The sequence below is a fragment of the Phacochoerus africanus genome, chromosome 3 (assembly GCF_016906955.1).
Source record: "Phacochoerus africanus isolate WHEZ1 chromosome 3, ROS_Pafr_v1, whole genome shotgun sequence".
NCBI lineage: Eukaryota > Metazoa > Chordata > Mammalia > Artiodactyla > Suidae > Phacochoerus > Phacochoerus africanus.
In genome coordinates, this window is record NC_062546.1 from 174,981,144 (window position 1) to 174,995,156 (window position 14,013).

Here is a 14,013-nt window from a genome sequence, read left to right on the forward strand (position 1 = left end):
ATTAAACAACTTGTAACCAAAAAGAAAAAGAAAAAGAAAAAGAAAGAAAGCCTAGATCCTAGCTTCAAATTTCTCACCCAGCTCCTGCTGTAGGGAAGACTTCTTCAGTGCATAGGGAGTCCGAGTCCACTCTATTAAGTAAATCTTTGAGAGCTACCAGGGCTTCAGCATCCACCAAGCCACCAGCAATTGCTGCCACATCGTTGCCTTGAAAACTCTGCAACTAAAAACAGGTGACAAGGATATCAGCAAGAAACTCTCATTCAGCAAAAGATCACTATGAACTGTTCAGAAAACAATAATACAGTCATTTTCAAGTACAAAAAAAAAAAAGGCAACAAACTTCTGACTGAAAAGCTTTATACCAATTATTAATCTAAGAGTGAGAAACAGTGTATATGGAACCAAGGTTAATAACATCAGCTTGAAATAAAGCTCTTTGTTTTAAAATAGGAACAAAGGGGACTCAAAATGAGTTCTGGAAGTTGAAGACCATGGAGTTATAGTTAAATACAACTTCTTCGGAAGTATCTGATCCCTCAAGCCCTTAACGTATGTTGCTTTTCTCTGACCAGAAAGCCATTCCCCCTATTTTTGCTCTGGAAAGCTTGAATTCATGCTTAGACTTTGCCCAAGGAGTCACCTTCTAGGTAATATACTAGCCCTGATTAGGCATCCCTCCGACGTGCTCTCTCACATACCATCTTCTGCACAACTACCCAAAGCAGCATATGTAACTGCCTACTGTAAGACTGTAGGAGTCTCTATATCCCCACATCTAGCATGACGTCTGGTATAGGACTCTCAATAAGTGTTTGCTAAATAAAAAGTAATCTTGGAGTTCCCGTCGTGGCTCAGTGGTTAGCGAATCCGACTAGGAACCATGAGGATGAGGGTTCGATCCCTGCCCTTGCTCAGTGGGTTAAAAGATCCGGCGTTGCCGTGAGCTGTGATCTAGGTTGCAGACCCAGCTCGGGTCTCGCGTTGCTGTGACTCTGGTGTAGGCTGGCGGCTATGGCTCCGATTCGACCCCTAACCTGGGAACCTCCATATGCTGCGGGAGCAGCCCAAGAAATAGCAAAAAGACAAGAAAAAAAAAAAAGGTAATCTTGGCAAGAAGAAAGAAGAGAAACATATCCTCCCTTCATTAGAAAGATGAAATACAATCACAAAGATATGTATTCTCTGTTTCAAATTTTTACCATTCCAGCTACACGAGAGAGTGCGTCCTCCCAGGTGGTATATGTCAAGAGCCCCTTTTCATTTCTGATCATCGGCTGGGTAAGTCTTTGACGTTTTAACCCATCGTAGGCAAATCTAGATAATAGAAATTATACCATTTGTGGAATCTTGATAAAGAGGCAACTATAATTTTCAAGTTTTATATCTACAAGAAATTATTTAAATATAGTACTGGTAAAAGGTCAAATACGATAATAAATACTTGGATACAAATAATCATTCCAGGTTTCTTCAGAAATGAACTAATAAATATTACAAACACCACTTAAAACTGAAATACCATCTAAAATGCTGAGTTCTTATAAACTACCCCAATAATCTTAAAATTACAACATTAAAAAAAAAATCTGTCAGGAGTTCCCACTGTGGCACAATGGGATCAGCGGCATCTTGGGAGCCCTGGGGTACCCAGCACAGTGGGTTAAGGATCCAGCATTGCCACACTTGTGGTTTAGGTCGAAACTGAGGCTCAGATCAGACCCCTGGCCGGGGAATTCCATATGTGGAAGGCAGCCAAAAAAGAAAAAAAAATCTGATAGCGGAGAAAACCAAACCATTTTTATTCATAAAACTTGAGTATCTCTATGTATTTCATCAAAATTATGTCATACAAACTCTAACTTTATTTAGTTTCTATTCTCCAACAAAATGAGACGAAATGAAATAGATTGAGCATCTTAATTTACTTCAATTTCTCCAACTGTGAGAAAAAAATATGTTTCAATATAAAAGCCAGTGACATACCTAGGACTATTAATGTCAGTTCTATTCAATTCTTTATATAAACAGTCCAGATTTCAATGGTTTTGTTTTGCAAATATAAAAATTGTTCTTTAAAATAAAAAATTATTATACAACTTCCTTTAAATCAATTGCAAAAGTTAAGGGAAACAATATAGCATATACCTGGTTTTATCTGAGATCCACTCTTCATTGATATCCTCATGCATCCTTGGCAAAATCCTCATCACCTCTCCAGTTCTTGTGCTGACCACAATATTACTTCCCACTGCATCCATTACATCAATGGATTCTGTCTTTCTAAGAAAATAAACACATATATTTACTATGTTGATTTTGAGAATAAAGACAAGGTTTCTCTTACCTGGGTACCAAAACCAAAAAACTTGACAAATACTTTCCTTTCTCAATTTCTAAAAATAACATATATATTCACACTCTCATATTTGAGCAGACCATAACACAAAAACGGAGGTCTTTAAAATTGTTATCTAAACAGAAGCCATCTGGAAGGACCCCAAATAGCCAAATCTAACAATCTGAGTATCAAAATAAATAATAAGAGAAGCAAGATTTCTGGGTATGGCTGATTGAAGAGCTTGACAAATCCTCACCCTAAAAGCAAAAATAAAGCTAGACAAAGTTGATTCAGCTCTCTGAAGAGTGAACAAAAGCATACATCGTGAGAAGCTTTTATATGTGGAAAAATTGCTGAACACTGGAAATCAGAGATGTTTTGGCTTGGGACTATTCTTAATCCCTTTTCCCACTACCCTGAACTGGAAATTCTGTCAGGATGGGACAAGCTATGAAGATAGGCGCTTCTTTCCTACAGACAGACTCACTTGATTTGGAGAAATGGGATAAGTGATATCTCGTAGGTCACTGAGTTGAGGAAAGTAAAGGGTCTACTAGTCTGAGGCTACTCATATTCGGGACATTCTTAGTGGAAGCTGCACAAGAGAGAGCCCTGGTTATTAACACGCTCCTGGACAACACAGAAGCCAAAAAAGCCCAGTGTAAGGTATAAGCTGGGCAGTCCTGAAAACAGGTTGAACTTTGAATATGCCCTTCTAGTCACACAGACAATGAAAGCTTTATTAGCTCTAACAATTTGAGCACAGTCATTATCTAACTAGAAAGCTATGCAGCAGACACAAGAGCAACCCTTGAGAAGCTTTGCTTAAAAATAAAACAAGACTATTAGCACAGCTGCAAAGAACTAAGGAAAATCATGTTTAAAGGGAAGTATGAAACCATGAATCAACAAGAGTCTCGGTAAGTATACAGAAATTATTTTAAAAAAGGAACCAAATAGAAATTTTGGAGTTGAAAAGTATACCTATATGAGTTCCCGTCGTGGCGCAGTGGTTAACGAATCCGATTAGGAACCATGAGGTTGCGGTTTCGGTCCCTGCCCTTGCTCAGTGGGTTAACGATCTGGCGTTGCCGTGAGCTGTGGTGTAGGTTGCAGACTCGGCTCGGATCCCGTGTTGCTGTGGCTCTGGTGTAGGCCGGTGGCTACAGCTCCGATTGGACCCCTAGCCTGGGAATCTCCATATGCCGCGGGAGTGGCCCAATACCAAGAAATAGCAAAAAGACCAAAAAAAAAAAAAAAGTATACCTATAATAAAAAATTTACCATAGGGGCTGAATAGCAGATTTGGGATGGCAAAGAAAGAATGAATTTGATGACAGATCAACAGAATTCATTCAATTTGAACAGCAAAGATTAAAAAAAGATTTAAGAAAAATGAAGTGTCTCAGAGACCTGTAGCACAACATTAAGTGTAGAAACATATGTATTAGAAAAGGAGAAAAAAAAAATTCTCTATGTAAACATTTCAGTTACATACTATCTCCTTTCTGCCTTGAACTCCTTAAACCTTTCATATAATAAATACACGGTTTAAAGCATGGAATTTCAAGATATTTCCATATACTCTGGTAGGAGTTTAAAATTACAGGGCAATTTGATGATATGTTTCTACAACCTTAAAAATATTCAAATTTATTGCAACTACCTATTCCATTTCTTGGTTTAATCAAAAGAATCAGAGATATAATAAAATTTATAAATAACATGTTTATCAAAGATTTGCAATTATAAAGAAATAAGCTAGCTAAATGTCTAATAAGAACCAAATTTTTTTCTTTTTATAGCCACACCCACAGCATATGGAAGTTCAGCACAGCTGAAATAAAGAAAATAAAAAAGCACAGAAAATACAGTGATGAAAAATACCTTGTTTCCCAAGGCCGAGCAGTAAAGGCATAAGGCTTAGAGGTCAGGGCACCTACAGGGCAGATATCAATAATATTCCCAGAAAGTTCAGACATGAACATTTTTTCAATGTATGTGCCAACTTGCATATCATTTCCTCTGCCTGTTGTTCCCAAATCATCTACTCCTGCAATCTCACTTGCAAACCTACAAAATAAAAATGTACCATCAAATGGTCAAACTCAGTAAAATTATATCCCTTCCTACTATCACAAAGATAATGATTTTCAAAACACTAAAAAGATATGAGTACATTTTCCATGATAAATGTAGTCTCTGAATAAAAATTAATTCAATAAATGTTTGCATTTGAGGTATAACACACATAAAGAAGACTGCACAAATCATGTGTACAGCTCAGCAAGTTATCACAAAGTTGGTGCTTATAGTTTTGATTTTTAAATCCAACTGAAGTTGATGTTAACTAAAAGTGAAAAATTACTCATTTTATTGGCTTATATAAAAAACACTGAAAACTACATCCCTCTTTTCCCACCAAATAAAAGTTGCCATCTTTTCTTCTGTTATTCCACCAAATTCTGTGAATATTAAATAAATATACAAGTGATATCCCAGAAAGGAGAAGGAAAAAAATTACCGGATGCAGCGAGTACACTGTATACATCTAGTCATAATGGTTTTTACCAAAGGCCCAATGTTCTTGTCCTCCACAGCACGTTTCCCCTCTAAAAACCGGCTCCTATCACTTCCAAACATCATGGACTGGTCCTTAAGTAGATTACAAAAAAATTAACCTAATTTTGCTAACAAAATTGAAACTTGAGATAGCTAAAAAGATTTACAAAATTAGTCTAGGTACCTGCAGATCACATTCACCTCCCTGGTCACAAATAGGACAGTCCAGCGGGTGATTTGCCAGCAAGAACTCCATCACACCTTCTCTGCATGGAAAGTTGTAACACATAAAGTGACGTAAAAGGCTGGCATTCAAAATGGTTTACATATAGGCTATTTACATAACTGTCACAGATGTATGTTCTCATACAGTTAGCAATGATTTTACATTTATTATCAAAAATGTCAATGAAGAGTTCCCGTTGTGGCACAGCAGAAACGAATCCAACTAGTATCCATAGGACATGGGTTCAATCTCTGGCCTCAATCAGTGGGTCAGGGATCTGGTGTTGCCACAAGCTGTGGTGTAGTTGCAGACACAGCTTTGATCCCGAGTTGGTGTGGCTGTGGTGTAGGCCGGCAGCTGTAGCTCCAATTTGACCCCTAGCCTGAGACCTTCCTTATGCTGAGGGTACAGCCCTAAAAAGAAAAAAAAAAGAAGGAAGGTTAAAGTAACCATCTTAAAAGCATTAACATATAATTAGAACCTAGAATAAAATGGCATTAGAAAACCTAGAAAAGTAAAAGTATAACTGTTAACAACATAGAATTGCCAAAAGTTGCCGAATGGTCCCCAGAAAACATCTGCATTAATTTAAAACAAAAACACAGCAGTTTCCGTGGCTCAGTGGAAACGAACCCAGCTAGCATCCATGAGGATGCAGGTTTGATCCCTGGCCTCGCTTAGTGGGTTAAGGATTCGGTGTTGCTGTGAGCTGTGATGCAAGTTGGAGACATGGCTCAGATCTGGCATTGCTGTGGCTGTGGCATAGGCTGGAAGCTGTAGCTCCAAATCACCCCCTAGCCTGGGAACTCCCCTATGCCCCACCGTTGCCCCCCCCCCAAAAAAAACCCTACAAATGCAAAGTAAAAAAAAAAAAAAAAAAAAAGTCAGCACCAGTACAGTACAGTACAATATCATCACAACAGTCTCAGTTCATCAGGCCCCCAGACTCACTGTTCATCACAAGTGGAGCAAGGTTCTAAACAAGGGATTTTAACTGTTGATTCCACTCTAGGCTCAAAACTATGAACTTCACCTCCTCTATGGGTACTCACTTCCACTGCTTCTAGAAGCCAAGCATGCCAATCTCTTCAGAATCTGATACTGAATTTCTCATCTAAGGGAAGATGTACATACTGAAACACACAATTTTCTGATGTAAGAAAAGTCACTATGCTGAGTAACAATAAAGATACCTGGCTTTCTTAGATTTCTCTGAGTTTGTCAGGATATTCCAACCTTTCATTACTGGCATGGCACAAGCAGCTACAACCTGAAATGTTAATGCAAAAATCTGTAAGTATTTATATTTATCTGCGATTATAAATAACCTAATATATAAAAGCATTAAATTATACATTTGAAAACAAGGAAAGAATAGAGTATTTCTGAAGACTGAGTTTTTTAGTTTTAATATATAATATGATAATCTGGCACTTTACATTTCTCCTAGAAACAAATAAGACATCTTCCTAATTTTATTCTAATAATCAATGCAATTTTTAAAGGAGACTTTGAGGAGTTCCCATCGCGGCTCAGTAGGTTAAGAACCTGACATAGGAGTTCCCGTCATGGCGCAGTGGTTAACAAATCCGACTAGGAACCATGAGGTTGCGGGTTCGGACCCTGCCCTTGCTCAGTGGGTTAACGATCTGGTGTTGCCGTGAGCTGTGGTGTAGGTTGCAGACGCAGTTTGGATCCCGAGTTGCTGTGGCTCTGGCATAGGCCAGTGGCTACAGCTCCGATTTGACCCCTAGCCTGGGAACCTCCATATGCCTCGGGATCGGCCCAAAGAAACAGCAAAAAGCCAAAAAAAAAAAAAAAAAACCTGACATAATCTGTGAGGATGTGGGTTTGATCCCTGGCCTTGCGGAGTGGGTTAAGGATCCAGTGTTGCTGCAAGCTGCAGCGTAGGCCAGCAGCTACAGATCTGATTTGACCCCTAGCCTGGGAATGTTCTTCTATATACCAAAGGTGCAGCCCTAAAAAGGGGCAGGGGGGAAAGAGGCTCTGAAACAGAATATCAAATAACTGTGTTTTGATTAGCAAGCACTACTGATTTAAAATTGTATAACCCAGGAGTTCCTGTCGTGGCTTAGCAGAAATGAATCTGACTAGCATCCATGAGGGCGCAGGTTTGATCCCTGGCCTCGCTCTGTGGGTTAAGAATCCCATGTCGCTATGAGCTGTGGTGTATGTTGCAGATGTGGCTCGGATCTGGTGTTGCTGTGGCTGTGGTGTAGGTTGGCAGCTATAGCTCCAATTTGACCTCTGGCTTGGGAACCTCCATGTGCTGTGGTGCAGCCCTAAAAAGACAATAAAAATAAAAAATAAAATTGCATAAGCCAAAATGAAATTAAACTCAAAATAAACCTTCTACTATAACCTTTTCTCTAGTGAAAAAGGCAGAGCATAGCACTTTTTCTGGGTCTTTTTAGGGCCTTATTGCGGCATATGGAGGTTCCCAGCCTAGAGGTCGAATCAGAGCTACAGCTGCTGGCCTACACCACAGCCACCGGCCTATACCACAGCCACAGCAACTCAGGATCCAAGCCACGTTTTAGACCCACACCACAGCTCACGGCAATGCCAGAACCCCAACCCATTGAGTGAGGCCAGGGATTGAACTTGCATCCTCATAAATAATAGTCAGGTTTGTTAACCACTGAGTCGCAGTGGGAACTCCCAGGCATAGCACTTATAATGTGCTGCTTGGCAACTCCATATCCTAGTCGTGTGTCATACAGCCATTTGGAAATACTGACTGCTCTAAAAAGACCCCTTTATTTCTATATGTTACAATTACATGGTACTTATATTTATAAAGCATTTTCATCAATGTGCTTCCAGTTTTGAAATGAACAGAATCAATCACACAAAAAATAAGTTTATAGATAAAGTAAATAGGACTAGATACTCCACTATAATAATATTGACTCTAAATAAAGTTTGCTGCAAGATTTAAAGTTTTCTACCTTCTACAATGTAGTGTGGAATTTTAGGCATTAAGTACCTTAGGAGCTTTCTCAATTTCAACAAGGCACATCCTACAGTTTCCAGCAACTGACAACCTTTCATGGTAACAGAATCGAGGGATCTGCATGCCAACCTTCTCACAAGCCTAGAAGACAAAGTAAAGAATGTTTGCATTAGAATAACCTGATCTTATCCTTGTCTTATCTAAAAAAGGTAAAAGAAAAAAGACCTCAACATGAGGCCACCCCCTACCTATCTACAAATATCCGCATCTCCATTCTTACATCATCCCCAAAGACATTTGCTCCTTTTCTTTGCTCTTGACTCTAACCTCTGTCTGCTCTGAAGCTACCTCTTTAAAGATCCTCACCATGTCTGTACCCTATGTGGAAGAAAATGGATAAAGTATCCTCAGACTATGCTGAAAGCTTGACTCCTTAAGCCTTTCTACTGTGAACAAGAGTCTACAAACTCCGTCCTAGTGGCTTCATACCTGGACATCCTCTTTGACTAGCTCTTCTTTTTTTTAGGGCCGCACTCTGGGCATATGGAAACTCCCCGACTAGGGGTCAAGTCGGAGCTATAGCTACTGGCCTACAACCTACACCCAGCTCACAGCTACGCCGGATCCCTAACCCACTGAGGGAGGCCAGGGATCGAACCCATGTCCTCATGTATACTAGTTGGATTTGTTACTGCTGAGCCACAATGGGAATTCCTAGTTCTTCTCCTTTGGATTAGACTCCATTTCATTTTTTTTTTTTTTCGCTATTTCTTGGGCCACTTCCGCGGCATGTGGAGGTTCCCAGGCTAGGGGTCCAATCGGAGCTGTAGTCTCTGGCCTACGCCAGAGCCACAGCAACGTGGGATCCGAGCCGCGTCTGCAACCTACACCACAGCTCACGGCAACGCCGGATCGTTAACCCACCGAGCAAGCGCAGGGACCGAACCGGCAACCTCATGGTTCCTAGTTGGATTTGTTAACCACGGCACCACGAGGGGAACTCCTAGACTCCATTTCATATCATCTAGCTGGGAGTGACCTGGTTCTATCTTTGGCTCCATATATTACACCCAGGACTCTTACTCTCACTGTTGGCTGAAGCTCTTCCTAGTTACCAAATGCCTAGTGAGTAGTGAGGGAGACTGTTCTGCTCTACCAATTATCTGAGCCTATAAATGTATTCGAATATACTATGGAGTTAGTTCTTCCATCCTCGGCCTTCACTCTAAAGCAATCTCAACAATTTTAGCTATTTAGCAAAAACATATCAAAAACATATCAAGTCTTCCTAAGTGCTAGACAGCAGTGGGTCGGTCCACTGTATTTTCAACCTTCATACTAGCTGACACTACCTCATGATTACATCCAGATCTCCATCTGCAGCCCTGAGAGTCCTCCACTTCTCCAAGCTTTAGATTTAAATAGGTATTTGCATGCCTATGCTCCACAGACCACCTACTTCTGTCTTACTATATACCTCTAAATAAGGCAACAAAGCCAGAAATTACAAACATTCCTCTGCTCTTCAAAATTCCTAAAGGCCTGTGTATCCACATCTCACTCTCCCTTGAATATACCCTTATGTTTTCAGTCCCACTGCCCTTTCATCTCCTGCTCCACTAATGCAAGATATACTCTCTCCATCTCTCATTCCAGTCTTATTATTCTCTAAGACAGCATCTGCTACAGTCACTGTCATACTGCTTAAAGCCATGAAAATGCTCAATGGGTCAAACTACAAGCTCTTTAACACTGCATATATCTTCTTTCATGATTAGACTTTCTCTGCCAGAATAACTTGACTTCCTGTCATCTCCTCTTCTATGTACATATTATGTCTCATCAATACCAAACTACTTGAAGTTTCACTGTCCGCATATAAACACCTGCTCATCCTTTAAAATCTCCTCAGGGATTACTTGAACATCTCTTTCTACCACCTCCTAGACAGGCCAAAATTCTATACTGTACCTTGAACATACTTTTGTTACATGATATATTCATTATTTGCATGTCTGTGCCTGGCAGATAGTCTAGAAATTATTGCTAAAGTAAATAAAGAACATTTAGTTCTGAAATAATTTACAGATGGAATGAAGCATTAATCTCCATGACCAATTTTTTTAGTTTTGAAGAATTCAGAGAAATTAAATATTTAGAGCCTGAATTTGAGAACCTCCATTCACGTACTTTGTAAGACACATTCCTAGAAATAATACAAAAAATAGAAAGCTACATAAAAGTGAGAAGCATCAAGCAGGCTCAAAACAAAGAAAGGTTACTTTTCCCTAAACTTACTTATATTAACTAATAATTTATTCTAGAAAACAAATGTCTAGATAAGCATTTATTTGTAAGGTAGAAGTGAAACAAAAGAACTACCATCGTTCACTAACAAAGTCAGAAACAGGTAAAAGATAGCTCACTGAAATGCCAAGATTTCAAGTCAAACTTATTTTCATATAATTTTATTATCTACAGTTCTTTAATGAGCATTTGTCAAGGAATCTTGAAAATTTTAAACTAAATGAAAAGTATAAAGAAAATAAATTGTTTTGTTTTTTAAAAAAATCAGAACATACACAAAAATAAAGAATTAAAACATATGCCTACTTGGAGGACAGTAGTTCCTGGTTCCACCATGACAGACTGACCATCAACAAATACTTCAATCAAGTTGCTTGCTGCTGTGGCAGTTGTTCGAACTGACCATCAAAAATAATAAAGTGAAAAAGAAATTAAGAGAGTTCAATTTATTATAGTAGAAGATAATGGATCAATTAACTCTAACCTGTATACCTAAATTTTGTTCATTTTAGACTATTCTCTATTTCTCTAGATGCAAACTTTAAATATACTGAATAACAAGGAAGTTTTACCAATCCTGAATACCAAATTGAATGTGACTGTCTACTTCTAAAAGCAGTTAAGTTGAAACTTTTAATACCACTGAAAATATGTTCATGGGAAGACCACTTCTCAAACGCAGAATGACTGCTCTTTCCATTTTGGCACTGATGGGCAGTTCATACTACTTTCTATTCCATGATAATTTATTCTTTTTTTTTAATGGCCGCACTCACAGCAAATGAAGTTCCCGGGCCAGGGATCAAACCCGTACCTCGGCAGCAACCAGAACCATTGCAGTCAGATTCTTAACCAATTGTGTCACAGTGGGAACTCCACGATAATTTCTATAAATTGTTTAACGTAAAGTTATATTTTGAAAATTATTCCATTCAACTTCAGTCACTGTTTCCATTTCTTTAATTAAAAAAATTTGGAGGGAGTTCCCATCGTGGCACAGTGGTTAACGAATCTGACTAGGAACCATGAAGTTGCTGGTTTGATCCCTGACCTTACTCAGGGGGTTAATGATCCGGCATTGCCGTGAGCTGTGGTGTAGGTTGCTGACATGGCTCGGATCCCGAGTTGCTGTGGCTCTGGCATAGCTCCAATTCAACCCCTAGCTTGGGAACCTCCATATGCCACAGGTGCGGCCCTAGAAAAGGCAAAAAGACAAAAAAAAAAATTTTTTTTTTTGTTGTTTTAATGCTGCACCTATGGCATATGGAAGTTCCCCAGCTAGGGGTAAAATCGGAGCTGTAGCTGCCAGCCTACACCACAGCCACATCCATAGCAACACCAGATCCAAGCTACACCTGTGACATATGCCACAGCCTGCAGCAACACTGGATCCTTAACCCACTGAATGAGGCCAGGGATCAAACTGGCATCCTCATGGATACTGGCTGGGTTCTTAAGCCACAATGGAAATGCCACTGTTTCTATTTTTATTTAAAACAAAATATGGGTTTAGGGTCTTTCAAGAAACATTTTCCATAGACCTATGAATTCACAAAGATAGAAAGTCTAGTACACACAAATGTAAATTAAAAAAAAAAAAAATACTCACCACATCCTTTAGGAGACTTAGAAAGGCCAATTAAGGCCCTTGTTACAGGTATCCTTAACATACTGCTAAGAATGAAACAAAGAAGAGATATATTATCATAGGAGAAAAACCTTCTAATTACAAACATTTTGGTAACATTTTATGGTTTTACGGCACTTTATACACATTATTTCACTGAATATTTATCAGTCCTGATATTTTTCCTCAAATTCTCCTTAGACAGAACTTGACTTGTACATCATCAAGAAGCTAAGAAGGAGCAGCCAGCATATAAATTTGAGCCTTCTAATTCTATAAAAGGGCAGTTTTGTTGTCCTTAACTATAAACAAATGATCAAACTTGAAACATAATAAAATTTAAGAATACTGGTGAGCGTATCATTAATAGCTATGTAAGATAAAGCCTATTTTTCTGCTTTGATTTCCTGCCAATTTTCGTTGATATTCTGAGCAGTTATCTATTAAATGCTCCCAAGATATTCTGAGCTGGCCCACAAGCCCAAGCCTTTAAGTGTCTGGAGTGCTATTTTCTGGGCCAAGTAGTAATTTATCTTACAAATTTGCAATTACCTATTTATGTGCCTATTCTACACACACTGTGTTATAAACTTCTTGAATCTTTCTATCCTCAGTATCTACCCCCAAGGTTGGAATACAGTAAGCTCTAAAACGGTGTTTCTCAATAAGAAACAATTTTGCTTCCCAGGGAACATTTAACAATGTCCAGACAACTTATCTGTTGTCATGACTACAATACTCAGAAGAGTCTCCCATAATCAAGAATTGTCTAGAGTGTCAACAGTGTTGAATATGAGAAACCCTCTCTCAAAGATTTGCTGAATTACTGAAATAAATGGAAGTAGATCATATAACACCAACTGACATACATAAAAAACAGAGAGAAAAGTTATCCTTTCAGAATTTTTTATCCATTCACTTGATGGTATTGGCTAAGCAATGAACTTACTACTTGATTATATGGGCTAAGCATCTAACTTTTCATTTGGAACTCTTGAAAATGCAAATTATGTGATCGGAATGTATCACATAAAGAATTTCAAAGGTTAAAGGAGGGGGAAAATAGTACATATACATAAGTTTTAAGCAAAGGGTTTCAGGTACCTATTACAGATAGTATGTAACAGGAAATTTCATTAGTTCAAGCTTCAATAACTCATGCAATTCATTAATTCAGAATTTATGATATTGAACTTACAGACATCTGTCACCTACTAGTGAGTGGCTTTTTGGTAAATCAGAGTTTCTGCTTCCTTATCTAAAGAAGAAAGCAGTCCTAGGGTAGGTATTATCAGTAGGCGGCTCAATAAATATCAGTAAAAGCTGAACTCAATCAATAAGGCAGTACTACCCACTGAAAATCAGTTTTAAAGTGCTTTTCTTCCTTTGTGCTCCTTCTCTTTCCTATTGGCACACACTATATATGTGTCTTTATTATTCCACCTACTAAACTACAGGTTAGTAAACAACTTCAGTACCTACTAAACTATAGGCTCCTTGAAAAGGAAGGGTGCACTTTGGTCATTTTCCTTTTCTGAAGACCTAGCATGGTGCCCTTGAGAAAATAATCATCAAATAGAGTTGACCATTAAACAATATAGGTTTGAACTGTGCAGGTCCACTTATAGGTGAATTTTTTTTCAATAGTAAATACTATAGGAGTTCCCATCATGGCTCAGCAGTTAACGAATCCAACTAGGAACCATGAGGTTGCGGGTTCAATCCCTGGCCTTGCTCAGTGAGTTAAGGATTCGGCGTTACTGTGAGCTATGGTGTAGGTTGCAGATGCAGCTCGGATCCCATGTTGCTGTGGCTCTGGCATAGCCTGGACCCCTAGCCTGGGAACCTCCATGTGCCACGGGAGGGGCCCAAGAAATGGCAAAAAGACAAAAAAAAAGTAAATAATACAATTACAAGATCTGAGGTTTGTTGAAACCTCACACCCAAACCGTGGATGCTGTCACATTTCACAG

General features: G+C 38.9%; 1 protein-coding gene across 2 annotated transcripts in view; it reads right to left on the bottom strand.

Moving 5' to 3' along the window:
- The window catches only part of NDUFS1 (NADH:ubiquinone oxidoreductase core subunit S1), a 39,382-nt gene that overhangs the window by 24,040 nt on the left and 1,329 nt on the right, over positions 1 to 14,013 (bottom strand). Inside the window, exons 2-11 of one of the 2 annotated variants that reach the window (XM_047773311.1) lie at positions 12,023 to 12,087; positions 10,720 to 10,811; positions 8,140 to 8,247; positions 6,323 to 6,399; positions 5,088 to 5,169; positions 4,866 to 4,996; positions 4,229 to 4,414; positions 2,149 to 2,283; positions 1,203 to 1,317; positions 78 to 223 (exon numbers count right to left, since the gene is read on the bottom strand). In XM_047773311.1, the coding sequence (XP_047629267.1) occupies positions 78 to 223; positions 1,203 to 1,317; positions 2,149 to 2,283; positions 4,229 to 4,414; positions 4,866 to 4,996; positions 5,088 to 5,169; positions 6,323 to 6,399; positions 8,140 to 8,247; positions 10,720 to 10,811; positions 12,023 to 12,083 (1,133 nt within the window). In that variant the 5' untranslated portion in view covers positions 12,084 to 12,087. The remainder of the gene's footprint in view (positions 1 to 77; positions 224 to 1,202; positions 1,318 to 2,148; positions 2,284 to 4,228; positions 4,415 to 4,865; positions 4,997 to 5,087; positions 5,170 to 6,322; positions 6,400 to 8,139; positions 8,248 to 10,719; positions 10,812 to 12,022; positions 12,088 to 14,013) is intronic. The other variant, XM_047773312.1, reaches the window with a different exon arrangement.